This window comes from Anarhichas minor, unplaced genomic scaffold (assembly GCF_050575085.1).
Source record: "Anarhichas minor isolate MPS153535 unplaced genomic scaffold, ASM5057508v1 ptg000043l, whole genome shotgun sequence".
NCBI lineage: Eukaryota > Metazoa > Chordata > Actinopteri > Perciformes > Anarhichadidae > Anarhichas > Anarhichas minor.
This window is the reverse complement of record NW_027466489.1, coordinates 1,735,835-1,749,956: the sequence shown is the minus strand read 5'-3', so window position 1 is coordinate 1,749,956 and position 14,122 is coordinate 1,735,835. Positions and strand designations below refer to the sequence as shown.

The 14,122-nt window shown below is 42.1% G+C and overlaps 1 protein-coding gene across 1 annotated transcript; it reads left to right on the top strand.

Annotated features, from left to right (window-relative positions):
• Positions 1–1,138: 1,138 nt before the first annotated feature.
• Positions 1,139–4,512, top strand: LOC142970306 (fibroleukin). Its single transcript, XM_076110447.1, has 6 exons — positions 1,139–1,737; positions 2,402–2,597; positions 2,995–3,072; positions 3,152–3,264; positions 3,401–3,663; positions 4,170–4,512. Exons 1-6 carry the CDS (start codon positions 1,459–1,461, stop codon positions 4,510–4,512), a joined length of 1,272 nt encoding a protein of 423 aa, XP_075966562.1. The 5' UTR covers positions 1,139–1,458.
• Positions 4,513–14,122: the final 9,610 nt, after the last annotated feature.

The following is a 14,122-nucleotide window of genomic DNA, read 5'->3' as shown; positions in this document are numbered from 1 at the left end:
AGTGTACATTTCTAACATCTGGCCAGAGACGACAGATTGACATTAGTCATTTACAGTTGTTTTTCTGTTAATCAAAGAATAAATACAAATAAAACATTATGAAATTAGTTATCGGAGAAATTCAGAACTGTTGCGTCCATACAGAGCTTATTGTTTATCGTATTCTCAGTGTTGCGATGATCATTTATCTAACAGAATCTTTAAATAATTATGTACCAAGAGAAAAGTGTGTGAATATAGGAACATACATTTCTTGACTGAGTGTTCTTTAACATCTTTATTTTAACTCACAGACTCCTACATTTTTTCTAAATGACACAGCGCTGCAATTGGCTCATCAGAACAACCATTTCACATTGCGAGGTCATTTTTCCTCATCAAGCCTAACAGAGACCTCATCTTGATTTTGTCCTGCTCCATGTTCATGTGTAAGTGTGTCTTCATGTATGTGTTTGCTCTCCTAGTTAGTGGGAGTGTGCCTCTGCAGATTCCTGATGACTGGTGTTTATAGAGGAATTCCTGCCTTCTTGCTCCTATTGAATGTAGAGTCTTTATGGCCTCTTTGGACCTCCGTTTGTAAACACAAACACTGCGACACAAAAGGACGTGAGTGAGAAACTGGTGCAGAGGAAAGGAGCCACATACTTTAGGCACATTTCTATCTTTACAAACATTGCTGCGTATGCACGTTGAGGGGTAAGACTAAGAGGAGGTGAAAGTCGGTACAAAATGGGCATGGGATTCTTCAGAGGAATAAAAAGTTATTCTTCATGCATGAACATACAGCATGTGAGGCAGGTGAACAGCTCATCCACAGCATTAAAAAAAAGTCCATTAATCTGTGAAAGACTGGTTTACATTTGCTTAATGTTACACTGCATGTGTGTGTGTGTGTGTGTAAACATTTACCTCTGTGTGTGGCTGTGTGGGAGTCTAAGAGAGAGAGCATGAGATGAGTTAATGAGATGGACAGATTGTGTGTGTGTGTGTGTGTGTGTGTGTGTGTGTGTGTGTGTGTGTGTGTGTGTGCCACAGGGGGGTGGGTGCATTAGTCTGTGTCAGACAGCAAAGAGTGCCGCAGTTATCTAGGAATCTGAGCCAAAGCAACCTCACTAACAGACAGAGAGCAGAAGAAAGAGGAGGACCGGGAATGAGGTGAACTGAGGGGAAAAAAGAAAGAAGAAGAAGAAGAAGAGGATGAATGAAGCACAAATAGAGAACAAGACAGTCAAGGATGGCAATAGAAATATTTAAACAAAAAAGACAGGTCAGCAAAACACTTTACACCTGAAGAGGCAGTTGTTGAGATAAAGGAAAGTGACGTGAAAGTTTTCTAAGAATCGTCAACAACAAAAGGACAAACTACTTACAACTCAGAGAAAGAAGGTTTTCCTTCTGAACCACTGCTCAAGAGTTTAAGACAAAGGTCAGGGCGAGCCTGCATTTCTGCATTTTCCCATGGTTCCACTCGGTTCTCTCAGTTTGCTTCCTCTGCTGTCGCTGTATGTGGGAGCACTGCTGTCCTCGGATGCGTCTCCGGACTGCACGCACCCTCCCTGCAGAGACATGCTGGTGGCTGCACCCATCCAGCCCAGGACGGGAGCAGGAGTGGGTTCCGGGGCCTGTGAGGGTCAAACTGGCACAACAGCCTGCAGGATGAGGGTTTCACTTCCAGCCATCTCAGATGTTCCTCGGATGGTGGAGCACAGGCACGAGCTCCCCCAGGCTCAGCCTAAGGTGAGTGACATCACCTACAGTGTAGTGGCAGTCCCAATGAGATGTATTGTTTACAAAGCTTAAAATGTTATTCTAAGAAAAGCCAGATAATACGACTTTTAATCTCAGCCATGTAATAGTGAGAGGATTCAGAAATATTGATGAGCGAGTTGAAGCAGAGCTGACCCCCTGTCTAATCATGCACGTGTGTCAGGGAGACTGAGCAGCGTACTGTCAGGCACAGGTCAGCAGGTCCTTTCTCACGGGACAGTCGGCATACTAAACTTGGCACCGCCTAACAGACATGGAGCAATGTTGACATTGTAAGCAATCAAAGAAGGGATAAAATTAGATCTGCTTTAAAAATGTCCTCATCATATGGTTGTGCTGAGCTCATGCAGCAACAGGTGTGTGTGTGTGTGTGTGTGTGTGTGAGGGACATGAATACAATGCCTGATGTAAGTGTAAGAGACAGATTGAGTGTGACACAAAACATGCCACTGAGCTATGAGTTTTGCTTTTAAACTTTAGGATATATGATAATGCACATGCACATTTTCGTTATTTAAAATCATTATTTCACTCAACAACAGACATGAATCTTCCTTGGTGAATAATGAGAATTTGGCACTGTTGTGTGCAACAATGTTTTACCAAGAATCACCTGTGAGCACTGTCTTTGCAGACTGGAGGTGTCAAAGAGCGTCTCGTTCAGCTGCAGCGCTGCATGCGCTCTCTCCAGGAAACTGGGAGCCCCTGGAGTCCCGGGGGCCAGGAGAACAACTCTCTAGGAGCCATCCTGGCACTAATGGCAGCTGTGCTGACAGAGTGTGACCTCCACTGTCACAGCCAGGCCCTTGGGGCGATGGCCAAACGACTCGGTGAGTAGTACATATACGTATATATCCTCCACCTCGGCAACAAACAGACAAATACACACACACACACACACACACACACACACACACACACACACACACACACACACACACACAGAAACACAGCACAGTCACTCCCCCACTCACAGTAAACACAACCTCAATGAGGCCTGCTAAGTGTCGGTCATAGGTGAGTGCATAGGAATTTTACTGCACTCAGAAGGATGAGAAAAATTTAATTTACAAGCACACACAGACACACACACATATTGTAAGGCTCACAACGTGAGGAAGATTCATCATACAAACTTGAACCCCTCTCTGTATACTACATAGAGGCAAAGCTTGTATTTTCAACCCTTGCGTCTCACTGATAACCCAATCTCTCTCTGGTTGACAGAGAGTGCAGCCATGGGAAGAGAGGGGGAGAGAGACCTGCTGCTTTTCCTGAAGAGCATCACACAACATCCACCCACGGGTAAGGGCATCAGGAGTGACCACATGAAAAAATTGTTGCTTATTAAGTTGAATAAAAATGTACTGTGTGTGGTTCTCAGTTGCCCCCTTGGAGAGGTTACATCCTCAGGACTGTGCAGAGATTTACAGGCTCGGGATCAAAGAGAATGGAATCTACACCATCCAGCCTGACCTACACAGGCCGGCATTGGAGGTATTTCAGATTCACCACACTCATAAAACACAAAGACGGAGCCCCAACCCATTCCTCTTCTTTTAGAGATGTGTGTGCTATCTGTGGATCACTAAAATCTAGGCTTTATAATATCAAAGACTTTGTTTTGGCTCAGGCTAAATGTGACATGGAGACGGCGGGTGGTGGGTGGACGGTGATCCAGAATCGGCGGGACGGCTCACTGGACTTCAACAGGACATGGCAGGAATACCGGGAGGGCTTTGGCAGTCCGCAGGGAGAGCACTGGCTGGGGAACACAGCGCTGCACGCCCTCACCTCCGCTGGCCAACACCAACTCCGCATCGAGCTGGAGGACTGGCACCAGCAGAAACGCCATGCTACCTACAACCACTTCAAAGTGGCCTCAGAGGCACAGAGGTGAGACACACTGCAGAGGCACAAACACACACTTTCTGCAACAGTTAGAAGGGTGGAATTAACTATCTTTAAGCCCCTGAAATTGGACAACAATCAAAGTTTAGAAAGAAATGTCTCGGTTATCATTTATAACTGAGACACACTTAGAATTTGCTTTATTGTGAATATTTGCTTGTAGTTTGATTGGGTTTTATTGACAGTGCTGGCAAGATAAGGAAACAACGTCAAATATGTCATTAAGTCTTGATTCAAATGTTGCTAAACTCTGATTGGTGCATGGAAGTATGTGACATCAAATGTTTCCAGTTGAATCTCGCCAACAGAAATCTGGGTTGTGGTATTATACCAGTACGGTCAGTGCATGGCTGGTTGTGTGTGTGTGTGTGTGTGTGTGTGTGTGTGTCTGTTTAATGTGTATCCACTTGGTTCCCCAGTACACACATAAGGATTTGGATGCTACGCACAATCCTCATAAATGTGTCATATGTTGTTTCTCTTTCTTCCAGGTATCGTTTGACAGCACGGGAGTACTCTGGCGATGCGGGCAATGCATTGAGCTACAGCAAACGTTACAACCACGACAGCAGATCCTTCAGCACGGCTGACCGAGACCACGACCGTTATGCAGCCGGAAACTGTGGTCAGTACTACGGTGCAGGCTGGTGGTTCGATGCTTGCCTGGCAGCTAACCTGAATGGACGTTATTACCGTGGGCGCTACAGTGGGGTGACCAACGGGATCTACTGGGGGACATGGTACATCCTGACAGATGGACGAACTGGAGAACGCTACTCCTTCAAGAGGGTGGAGATGAAGACGAGATCCAGAAACGTTGTCGGAACATCCTAAGTAATAGCAACAATTCTCACAGATAATTATGTCAGTTTTCTTTAAGTCACTGTGCGGACAGAGCAGCTTTCATGTCACTTATCAGTTACATGCAGGTGGCAGCTAATAGATGAAAGAAATATACAAAAGATATGTCTAAACATTCACTAGGAGACTGTTTGAAGCTACACTCCATATATACATATTTATTTGTTTATTAAGGGGCATCTCTCTTGCAAAACCACATTTATAGCATTTCTCCATAGCAGTAATAGAAAGAAATAGATAGTGAAAATACCGCTTATAAAAGCTGTTATCGTAATACATTTGGAGAATCTTTATTGTACATTAGAAATAACATTCTGTGGTACTTTAATGAACCACTAGGAAGCCTACTGGCGCTGTGTCTACATGCAATCATTATTTAAACGTAAAGGGTGATTTTATAGTGATGCCACACGTTCACATACAACATACTAGAACAGAAACTGTTCATAAAAGTGATCCTACAAGAATGCATGGGCCCCTACCTGCCTAAGCTCCATGATCCATTAAAATAGGCTACTGTCTGCAACAGCTCACATGTGTTTTAGGTCAGATGATGCCATGGGAGAAAATGTCTCACTCTATGAGGCAAAGAGGTCATTGTGACCCTGCAGGGGGCTCTAACAGTTAGGTGTTACACAGCTTCTCAAATTCAGACTTTATCACCATGTTGTTCATGCAACAGAGAGCTGATAGGGATTTTTAAACCTGTCTCTGTCTACTCACAGGCCCCTGTGTTCTGCCTCCAACTGTATTAACATAGAGCCAAACCACAAGCTCACAGTTTGACACTAAACAGTTTTGTAGAGGCCATTTTTCTCACCTTGCCTTGCTCATACTTTCCCAGGTCTAAGCCTGACACACTGCTGCTGGCTGTTAGGAGCCTTACTCTGTCGTCATACCACGAAACTGCCCTGCACCCACCATTATCAACTCAAACACACACAGAGCACACACTCTGCTTCACCTGCTTTTTGGAGTTGGCGTCAGGCGGGCGGCTCCCTCTCTGGCTGTGCTTCACAAAGGCTTTTCTGGGAGTTTAGAGTTGGTGCGTGAGCGCTGACTTTGGCCGTGCATGTGCGATGCTTGTGTCTTTGTGTGGAGGTGGTGTTGGGATGGTCAGTGAGTGTGTGGATGGCTGCACCTATTTTAGCAGTGTTCACGGTGAGCTGTCAGTCTCTCCGACAAGCAGGGTGTCTAATATTAACCAGAGAGGGGGCTCAGCGGGCTCTGATCTAAACACCGCGGGCAGACTCCAGACCAATCATGGTATTTCACATACACTACTTATACACTGGGACATGCCCATAATCATCTGCACACACGCACACACACACACACACACACACACACACGCACGCACGCACACACACAGACTCTGACTATTGGAGACTACAGTTGTTCTCTCAGCAGAAAAGGAGGTGCATGATGTGCTTGACTTCATTAAAACAAGTGCACATTAGAAATAAAATGGCCTCCATTGAGGACAGTTTGATCATGCCGCCTTGATTGTTGTTATGCGGCCACGAGCTCCCTTTCCCCTTTTCTTTGTCTTACACATAAACTTGCACACACATGCAAACACACAGACAGCACACAGTTAATCATAAGTAATCAAGACCAATCATCCATATAAGCCATTATGCATATCAGCTTTCTCATTTGATTTTGTGTGTGTGTGTGTGTGCGCGCACTGTAGACCTAATACTAGAGAAACCACTGCAAGGTTGCAAGGTGAAAGGCTCCATGTTGTGCCCCCTGGTGGCTCCTGATCGTACTGGAGAGTCAGAGAAAATGTTTATTTTAGTTGAAGATACTGGAATCATCTGCAGTGGGTCAAATTATAATGAACACATTGTCCTGTTGGTTTGAATAAAGTTTCTGTCTTTGAAACATGTTAATTATGATCAATCTCTCAAATGCAGCTCAATAGGTTCAATAGCCTAAAAAAAAATGAATTACTGAATAAACAAATAAATCACTTGTTCCAACTCCTTGTCATTTTCTACTCATCGTCACATTCATTTTTTTCCTTGCATTACATCCCTCGTTCTCAATTCATCCCCCCAAGAAATAAATGGATAAATACATACATTTCATTCTTACTCTGAGCTGCAGTTACTTTACAGATCAATGTGTCCTCTTCTTTTCTCCTCTCCTCCTCTCTGCATCCATCAGTCTTGTTGACAAGGGAGGAACAGAGGCCCAGGGTTGTGTCACCACAGTATCCTGGCACAGTGTCTGGAGTGGGGTGATAGTGGTGGTGTAGCAGGGTGTGAGGGATACCCGGCAGGCTCTGCCGCCCCAGGGCCGGAAGCCCAGCCTGGGCAGCGGTTAGCCAGCACATCCCTCTGAGAAACATTGCGCTCCTCTGAGGGAAGTTCCCCTGTGACCTGTGTCATTCATTACAGTGTGCCACGAGAAGACATCAGATTAAAAACATACGTCTAACTCATCTTTGAACCTCTTTTGTTGGCCCTCATAGTGTGCTGAGAGCACTCTCTACACTTCTAGAGGCAGACATTCACAAGATGTCTTATCTGGCTATCTGCTGCATATCTGCTGCATTTGATGCACAGGCTGATCTGTATAGGCATGATGGTCACAGAAACGTTACAGACAATGAACAAAAGCCAAATCTCTAAATGGCCACTGCAAAACATTTTATTTAATTTTTTTTGAACTCGTCATTTATTTATCCAGCCAATATCCATCCATAAATCCAGGAAAGCTGATCATCTAGTAATCAGCCTCACTCTGTGTAAAAAGTGACAATATCACGTGTGAAGGCTTAGACTAACTTCAGTATACACTTTGCAATTTCACTTAAGTCAGAATACAAGTTCCAGTCCCTCCTCAGATTTAGTTCAGTTAGAGAGAGGACCTGCATAGATCAAAAGATGACCAACAAAATGGTCAGGTATTTCATAAAGAGCATGAATATGTCCAGCTTTCACAGATAAACAGTTTGAAGCCCATCGGTCTTAATCTTGACTACTTTTAGAGTGAAACATAAGTCTGTCTCTGATTAACACCAGGTGGCAATGTTGCTTAGCAAAGAGGAGATCTGGGATATGATTTTCTGTCTGTCTTACTGGCACTTTCACAAAAGAAACTGCAACTCCATCACAAACACAAAGAGGCAGAAATATTCTGCACAGAGAAACTACAGAACAATAGATATTGTGCTCTGTATGAAAATAAACAGTTGAAAACAATAACTGGGTAAAGTTTATGTGAACACTACTGCATGAGAAGGTAAATGATGTCAAGCTATATGTTTTAGTAAAACTTGATTTCTTTCAGTGTTTTTCAGGCGGATGAGTTCATCAGAACAAGAGCAAAAACAAGACAGCTTTGACTTACAAATTGTTAAAATACAGTTTTCTGCGGGTTTGAGGTTCAACTCAAACCCCAAAACTCTTTGCAGTTCTTCTTTTCAACACTAGGGCACTATAACAGAGGTTAGAGGTCAAAGGACAACATAAATACTACAACTAGAAGAATTGGAGATTTTTCTTTTCATAAGTTCAAAATACAGTTATAATATGTAATAGTTAGAGTATTTTCCAGACAGGTTCAACAGCGGTGTGTCTAAAGTAGAAAAGGAATCAGTGATGTAACAGCGTGAACGCCGCAGGAGGAGGTGGTGACCTCTGCGTCCTGTGGAAGGAACTTTTAATTCTTTATTGTGCTCACATGGTGATAAGGGTGCGCATGTGGCCTTTCGAGGATGAGTATGGGAGGAAGGCTCAGGGGGAGGAAGCAGGAGTGCGTGAGGTTTCGAAGGTGTGTGAGTACAACAGGCCGTTGGAGGCTCCCCCTCCCTGACCACAGGGCCACCGAGAGACAGCCTGTGCCTGTTTTTAATACTGGTCCTGCAGAAAACCAGAGCAAAGCAGCGTTCCGTTTGAAACCGGAATTCACCAGAACAAGTGTATCCTGATGTGGTGAGGAGCTGGGGTGAGGAGGGGGGAGTAAGGAGGGGAGGACACAGGGGGCGCCATGTGCGAGGCCTCATTCCATCTCTTGTCATTTCTAGATCTGCAAAAGAAAGTGAAAAAGTTTTTTTTTTTTCAGGGAGGTGAAAAAACACGAGGGGTTGTTTTGTGTGTGAAGATCTGTAACCCTAAGTAACATTTTAATGAAAATATATTTATATAATTCACACTAAGCATATGCAGCATCTGGCTGTTTTCTACTTGATGCTAATATACTCTTTTCCCCCACGTGGTTGAAAATGGTGACTGTCACACACTCATGTGACACTGCAGAGACAAAGCTGAATTACTTGAATGATCAGGGCTTTGATGCCTGTAAAATAATATCACAGCAGTGAATTATGAGTCCTCCCCCATGACTGTGAACGACAGCAAACCAGAAAGTGACATAAAACGCCATTTTCCAGTGTGTTTGTCCCTCAACTTAAGCTGTATACACTGACGCCTTAAAAAGCCTTATAATGTTGTAAAGATTTGAAAAGTCAAGAAAAGAAAGTTTGAAAGCATCTTATAAAACCTTTCTCTGGAGCACAGAGAGTCCAAGTAACTGTCGAGGCTTCCACTGCTTCCTGGTGCAACACCTTTTGTTCTTTATTCACATGCGCTACCATTATCAATATGATCACTCTCAACTTTGCACGGTGATGAAATGTCAATGTTGTGTCTGCAAAAAAACAAGCTTTAAAAGGGAATTTGTGCCGATTCTAAAATCATTTTGGGACTCATTTTTATTCAAGTAAAAGAACAAATGTTTATATATCCAGAAATACTCTTGAAAACCTTCAAGCCCAAGACATTATTTGGTGGAAATGCTTCACATCAGTAGCCTGCTTTTGTTCCCGTTTGAATCAGAGTCTCTGGTGTTGACTGTTTCCATTATAATCCACCAAACTGTCACTCTGATACGGAGGGGAGAAGGAGAAAATACTGTAGCGAGAGGAAAGGTGACGAGATTGAGAATGCTGATCAGGCAAACTCCATTTCTGAAATCAAAGGATTATCTAATCTGATAATGCAGACTGACATAAACACAGATGAAAGGAAACCACCAGGTCAGATGCAGCTCATCGTAATCCACAAATACCAGGAAAACATTAATAAACCAACAAACATGCACACGGTGTCTGGGAAAGAATTATGAAACTTGAACAGTGTGTGTTTGTGTTTGTGTGTGTGTGTGTGTGTGTGTCTTTTTACTCTGCCTCGACTCTGCAGGTGCAAGAGAGAAGGCAACAGAGAAGAAGAGAAACACAGCTGACCATTAGGCTGCTTTAATACATCTTTCATACTGTACTTCACTTCTTCCCCATCACGCACACGCACACACGCACACACACACTTGTAGTTTGTAACTGCAATCTTATGACTTGAACAGAGCGAGAGACAGAGAGGAACAAAGGGTAGCGATGGATTAGATCCTGTTTATTCGTGTCTCTCTCTCTCTCTGTGTGAGTGAGACAGACGACAGGTTAGCTCTGGAGAATCAGCTTAAGCAAAGAGGTAAACATTTCTTCACAGGAGGAAGAGGAAAGTCAGGGGATTTATAGACTCACGATCACTGAGGATCAAACAGAGTGAACAAAGAGATGCACACACACAGAACCTAAACCTTTAGACAATATAAAGCACACGGTTGCACTTACATATTGCAGTAAAGTCTTTGTCAATTAAGTTGTGGAAACATTATATTCAACCTTTTGCTGGCGGCCATCGCTGTCACCCAGTTTTCCCTATGTGACATGGACTAAAATAATGTGAATGACTGAAAGAAAACATGAGGAAAAGCCAGAGACAATGTTGGTCTATCTGATGATAGCTTCACGTCTCTATGGATGTCAACGTTGGTACATCAGTCGGTCGGTCGGATGGTCGGTTCAAGTCATAGTTTCCAGAGAATTAAACTTATTGACATTAGTGATCTCTTGACTTTGTATCTAGCGCCACCAGCAGGTCAAAGATTTTGCTCATCCTGTGAACTATCTCAATATCTACTCAATGGATTAGCACAAACGTTTGCATAAAACATTTGAATAAAAAGACAAAATAAAAGCACGTTGTCTGAAATTGATGAACACACACAGGTTGAGAAAAAAAGGAGGTGTTTTGAATTCTACAACTCCCTGAACAGCTCAGGTGAGACAGAGTTTGACTGACAGGTTGTTAGTGACAAGGTGTTGTAAACTTTCACTTCCTGCTGCTCTCTGGGTAGGAAGTGAAGTAGTGAACCTCTGACCTGTAATGACTTTGTAAAGATTCTGCTCAAGACTACACACAGTGAAGTAAGGGATCAAGTAGGGACATTCAGAAGATACTGGAGACACTGGAAACTTTCAGCGAGACGTGTGTAAACCAACAGTAACAGGAGAATATAATGTATGCACAGAGTCCAGTTTGTAAAAAGGTATGAATACCGTATAATTTAATCTTCATGATATGGAACTAGCTCTTAATGATGGAGTACAGTTTCAGGATAAACGCTATCATGGCCAACAACGTGACATCTTTAACATAGGGTTGTGTGGACCGGTCTCTCTCTTGGATTGGACTCAGAATAAATCATCCCAATCTTCAGGCAGAAGAACTTTTACTTGAAGTAAAAAGTGTATCTTAATGGAATTATGTCCTTTACCTCTCTGCTAGACGCCTCATACTTCTTAAATGGAAATATGTTTCGCCACCTACCCACAGAATATGGATCAAGGATGGAGGATATCACATCAAGCTGGAGAAGATTAGATTTTCCTTGAAAGATTCACTGAGAAACATTGAAAAAAAATGAACTCCTTTTCCGGACTATGTAAAGACCAACAGTAGTTCAAGAGGATGGGTATAACTAAAGCCATGGAATGAGAGACAGAATGTTCTGCATACATACACACTTAAGAAAGCACACTGACATAGGATTAAGTGCATACTCAAACAGTACTTGAGTAGAGGTACACCTTATTTCATACCAGTTCAAATTTCCCTTACTTTTGACCTGTTGCCTCAACACTGCCTCCTCTGGATGACCTCATGCTTCTGAAAGATTTTACTCATTCCTGCAGTGACATTTCAAAACATGCCTGTCCACAACGGGCTGAATAATAAAAACGGCTCATACAAACTCAACACATACTCAACACTGCACTTCCTTGGGTTCTTAGCAATACACCTGCCATGACATCACATACCCAAGTCACGTATACTCACGGTCAGAAACACCAGTGAAATATACTCTGGTTCAGGACAAGAAATCAGGGGCAAACTTTACCGTTAGGTAAGGTAGGCAACTAAAGGGGCCTCAAACAGTTATAGATTTGTTATGATGCGTAGATATAAAAAATATTGAATATGTTTCTATTCTAACTCATTGTCCCCAAAATAATTTTCAGTCATATTCATCATATTAGAATTGAAAGCTGTTGAACAGACGTTAAGTAAATATCAGTACATTGTGGCGATAATCTTTCTCTTTCACTCTTCACTTGAAGTTAACATTTAAGTAAAAATAAATATTAATAGTTGTCATTTTACTATTAGTAATTAGTAGTTTTACTTTGAAAAAAGGAAGGCCTACTTATTTTACCACTGCCAATACCACTATTCCCAGTTAGAGAAAAAGGATGAAAAGCAAAGAAAGACTCCGTTTGTATTTGGCCGTGGTCACTCCCAGTCAGAAACATTGGTGAAACACTCTTAGTGGAGGTGATTGCCAAATAGACGTATTAGTTGCTTGTTTTGGCATAACCACTCCGGATATAAAGTTGAGCATGGATTTACTTAGCAGAGGTATTTAGCTGGAGGTGACGTTATTAGTGTTATAAGATAGGTAGGCAAAAACATACAATTGAAGAAAATGTAGCAATAGCAGGCTATATCCAGCATCCAGGAGAACGAGTGACCTGCAGTCAATGAACCGCTGTCTGCCTGCTGTGGATGACATGATGGACTGCAGAGCCCTGAAGCTCCGCCGCTGCTGCTACACAGAGCACTGTTCGCTTATGTATTGAAAGTTTAATAATATGGAATGTGTCAGGTGTCCATATCCCCAGCAATACACCCGCCAAGTGTGGAGATGAACGGTTCTGGAAATATGCGAAGAACACCCAGACAGACAGAGATTCCTTGATGTATAGTATGTTTATACCCTACCCCGATACTATCACCACTGAGTGACTGGTTGATGGATGAGTCAGTCAGAGTCAGTCAGCGGATGTTAAATTAAACAAAAAAACATACAACAGATTAAAATAAATGAATAACTGAATCAAATAAAATAAATATTTTTATAAAATATAATAAATAATTAAATTGAAGCAAATTCAACACAAAATAAATGATAAATTAATTGATTTAATGAATTTTAATGAACTTTGAAATCGAATTTTAATACATTTTTAATTAGATTTGGATTTTTTTAAATGATCGAATAGACATCCTACGATAATTCTAAACTCTACTTTATTGATTTATTTCATTTGGTGAATATTTTCAATGAGCAATGAATTGTCAGGCAGATGTAAATCTTGAGAGCACATTTTAGTTGCAAGCATAATTCTAACAGACAGCTGAAACATTGAAATATTTCAAGTTCATCAGCAAACAACAGTTTTTCTCAGTGTCCAAGTGGAGAGATGTGCAAACTGTCATCTCTGGTGTTATTAGATTGTTTTGTTTTGTTAATGAGTTCATTTGATTCTTATTAACTCACCGGCCATCAAAATATGCTCGTAAAGGTTGATTATTGTTGCATGTTTTTCTTAGACACTGACGCAATGAGACACATTACCTGCAGCAAATTACTCACTCTGTAAGCAAGTCTTAGGAGGCTGAACTTTGTGAATTACTCTTGAAGTTATAACTGACACGCCCTTTATTTTTAGGCCTTTCTCCAAACTCTGCCAGTAAGGATGTTTTGTGATTACGACCCTTGGACTGCCGGGCTGCTACCCCAGAAATTCTCAAATGTTTTGATTTATATGATTGGTGATTAGTACTGCACAATCCTGCACCACTGAGGAGGTGTTGTATAATCCAATCTTTGTTTTTGTCTCTTGAAAAAAGAGGAAGCAAAGGAAGAAACTAGGATTTTAGATGCATAAGAGAAAAGTGCAACATAAAAATATAATTATAGTGCACAGCGGTGCTTAACCAAAGAAAATCACTGTTCACCAACACATGAGTCCTTATGATATTAAAGGGGAATTCAGGGAGGTTTGTTTTCTGCTGTGGGAGGTTTGTATCTATCAAAGCATGTCAGCAAAGGTCATCGCATTGGTTTAACTATAATATGAAGAAAAAAAATGGTAAATGCTCTGTCACTGTAGGGTGAAGGAGGAGGAGGAGGAGGAGGAGGAGGAGGAGGAGGAGGAGAAGAAGCACTCCTGGTTGGCTTGACTTTATGTTTGACCTTTTCGGGAAGGAGAACTAATCCTTGAATATAATAGACTGTAAGATATGGAAAATGACTGCGCTGTTATCTCTGTTACCCTGGAGACCATCAGCAGCACCCAGGGCTGCTGCAGCTGCCAAGTTATTAAGCATCCAGTTTGTATATAATGGAAAAATACCTTTTCTAAGGTTCCTCTATTTATTCTTTCTGC

Coding starts and splice junctions, on each gene's coding strand:
- LOC142970306 (XM_076110447.1), top strand. CDS start 1,459: ATGGTTCCACTCGGTTCTCTCAGTTTGCTTCCTCTGCTGTCGCTGTAT. Junction 3,073..3,151: donor CACACAACATCCACCCACGG/GTAAGGGCATCA, acceptor TGTGGTTCTCAG/TTGCCCCCTTGGAGAGGTTA. Junction 3,265..3,400: donor TACACAGGCCGGCATTGGAG/GTATTTCAGATT, acceptor GTTTTGGCTCAG/GCTAAATGTGACATGGAGAC.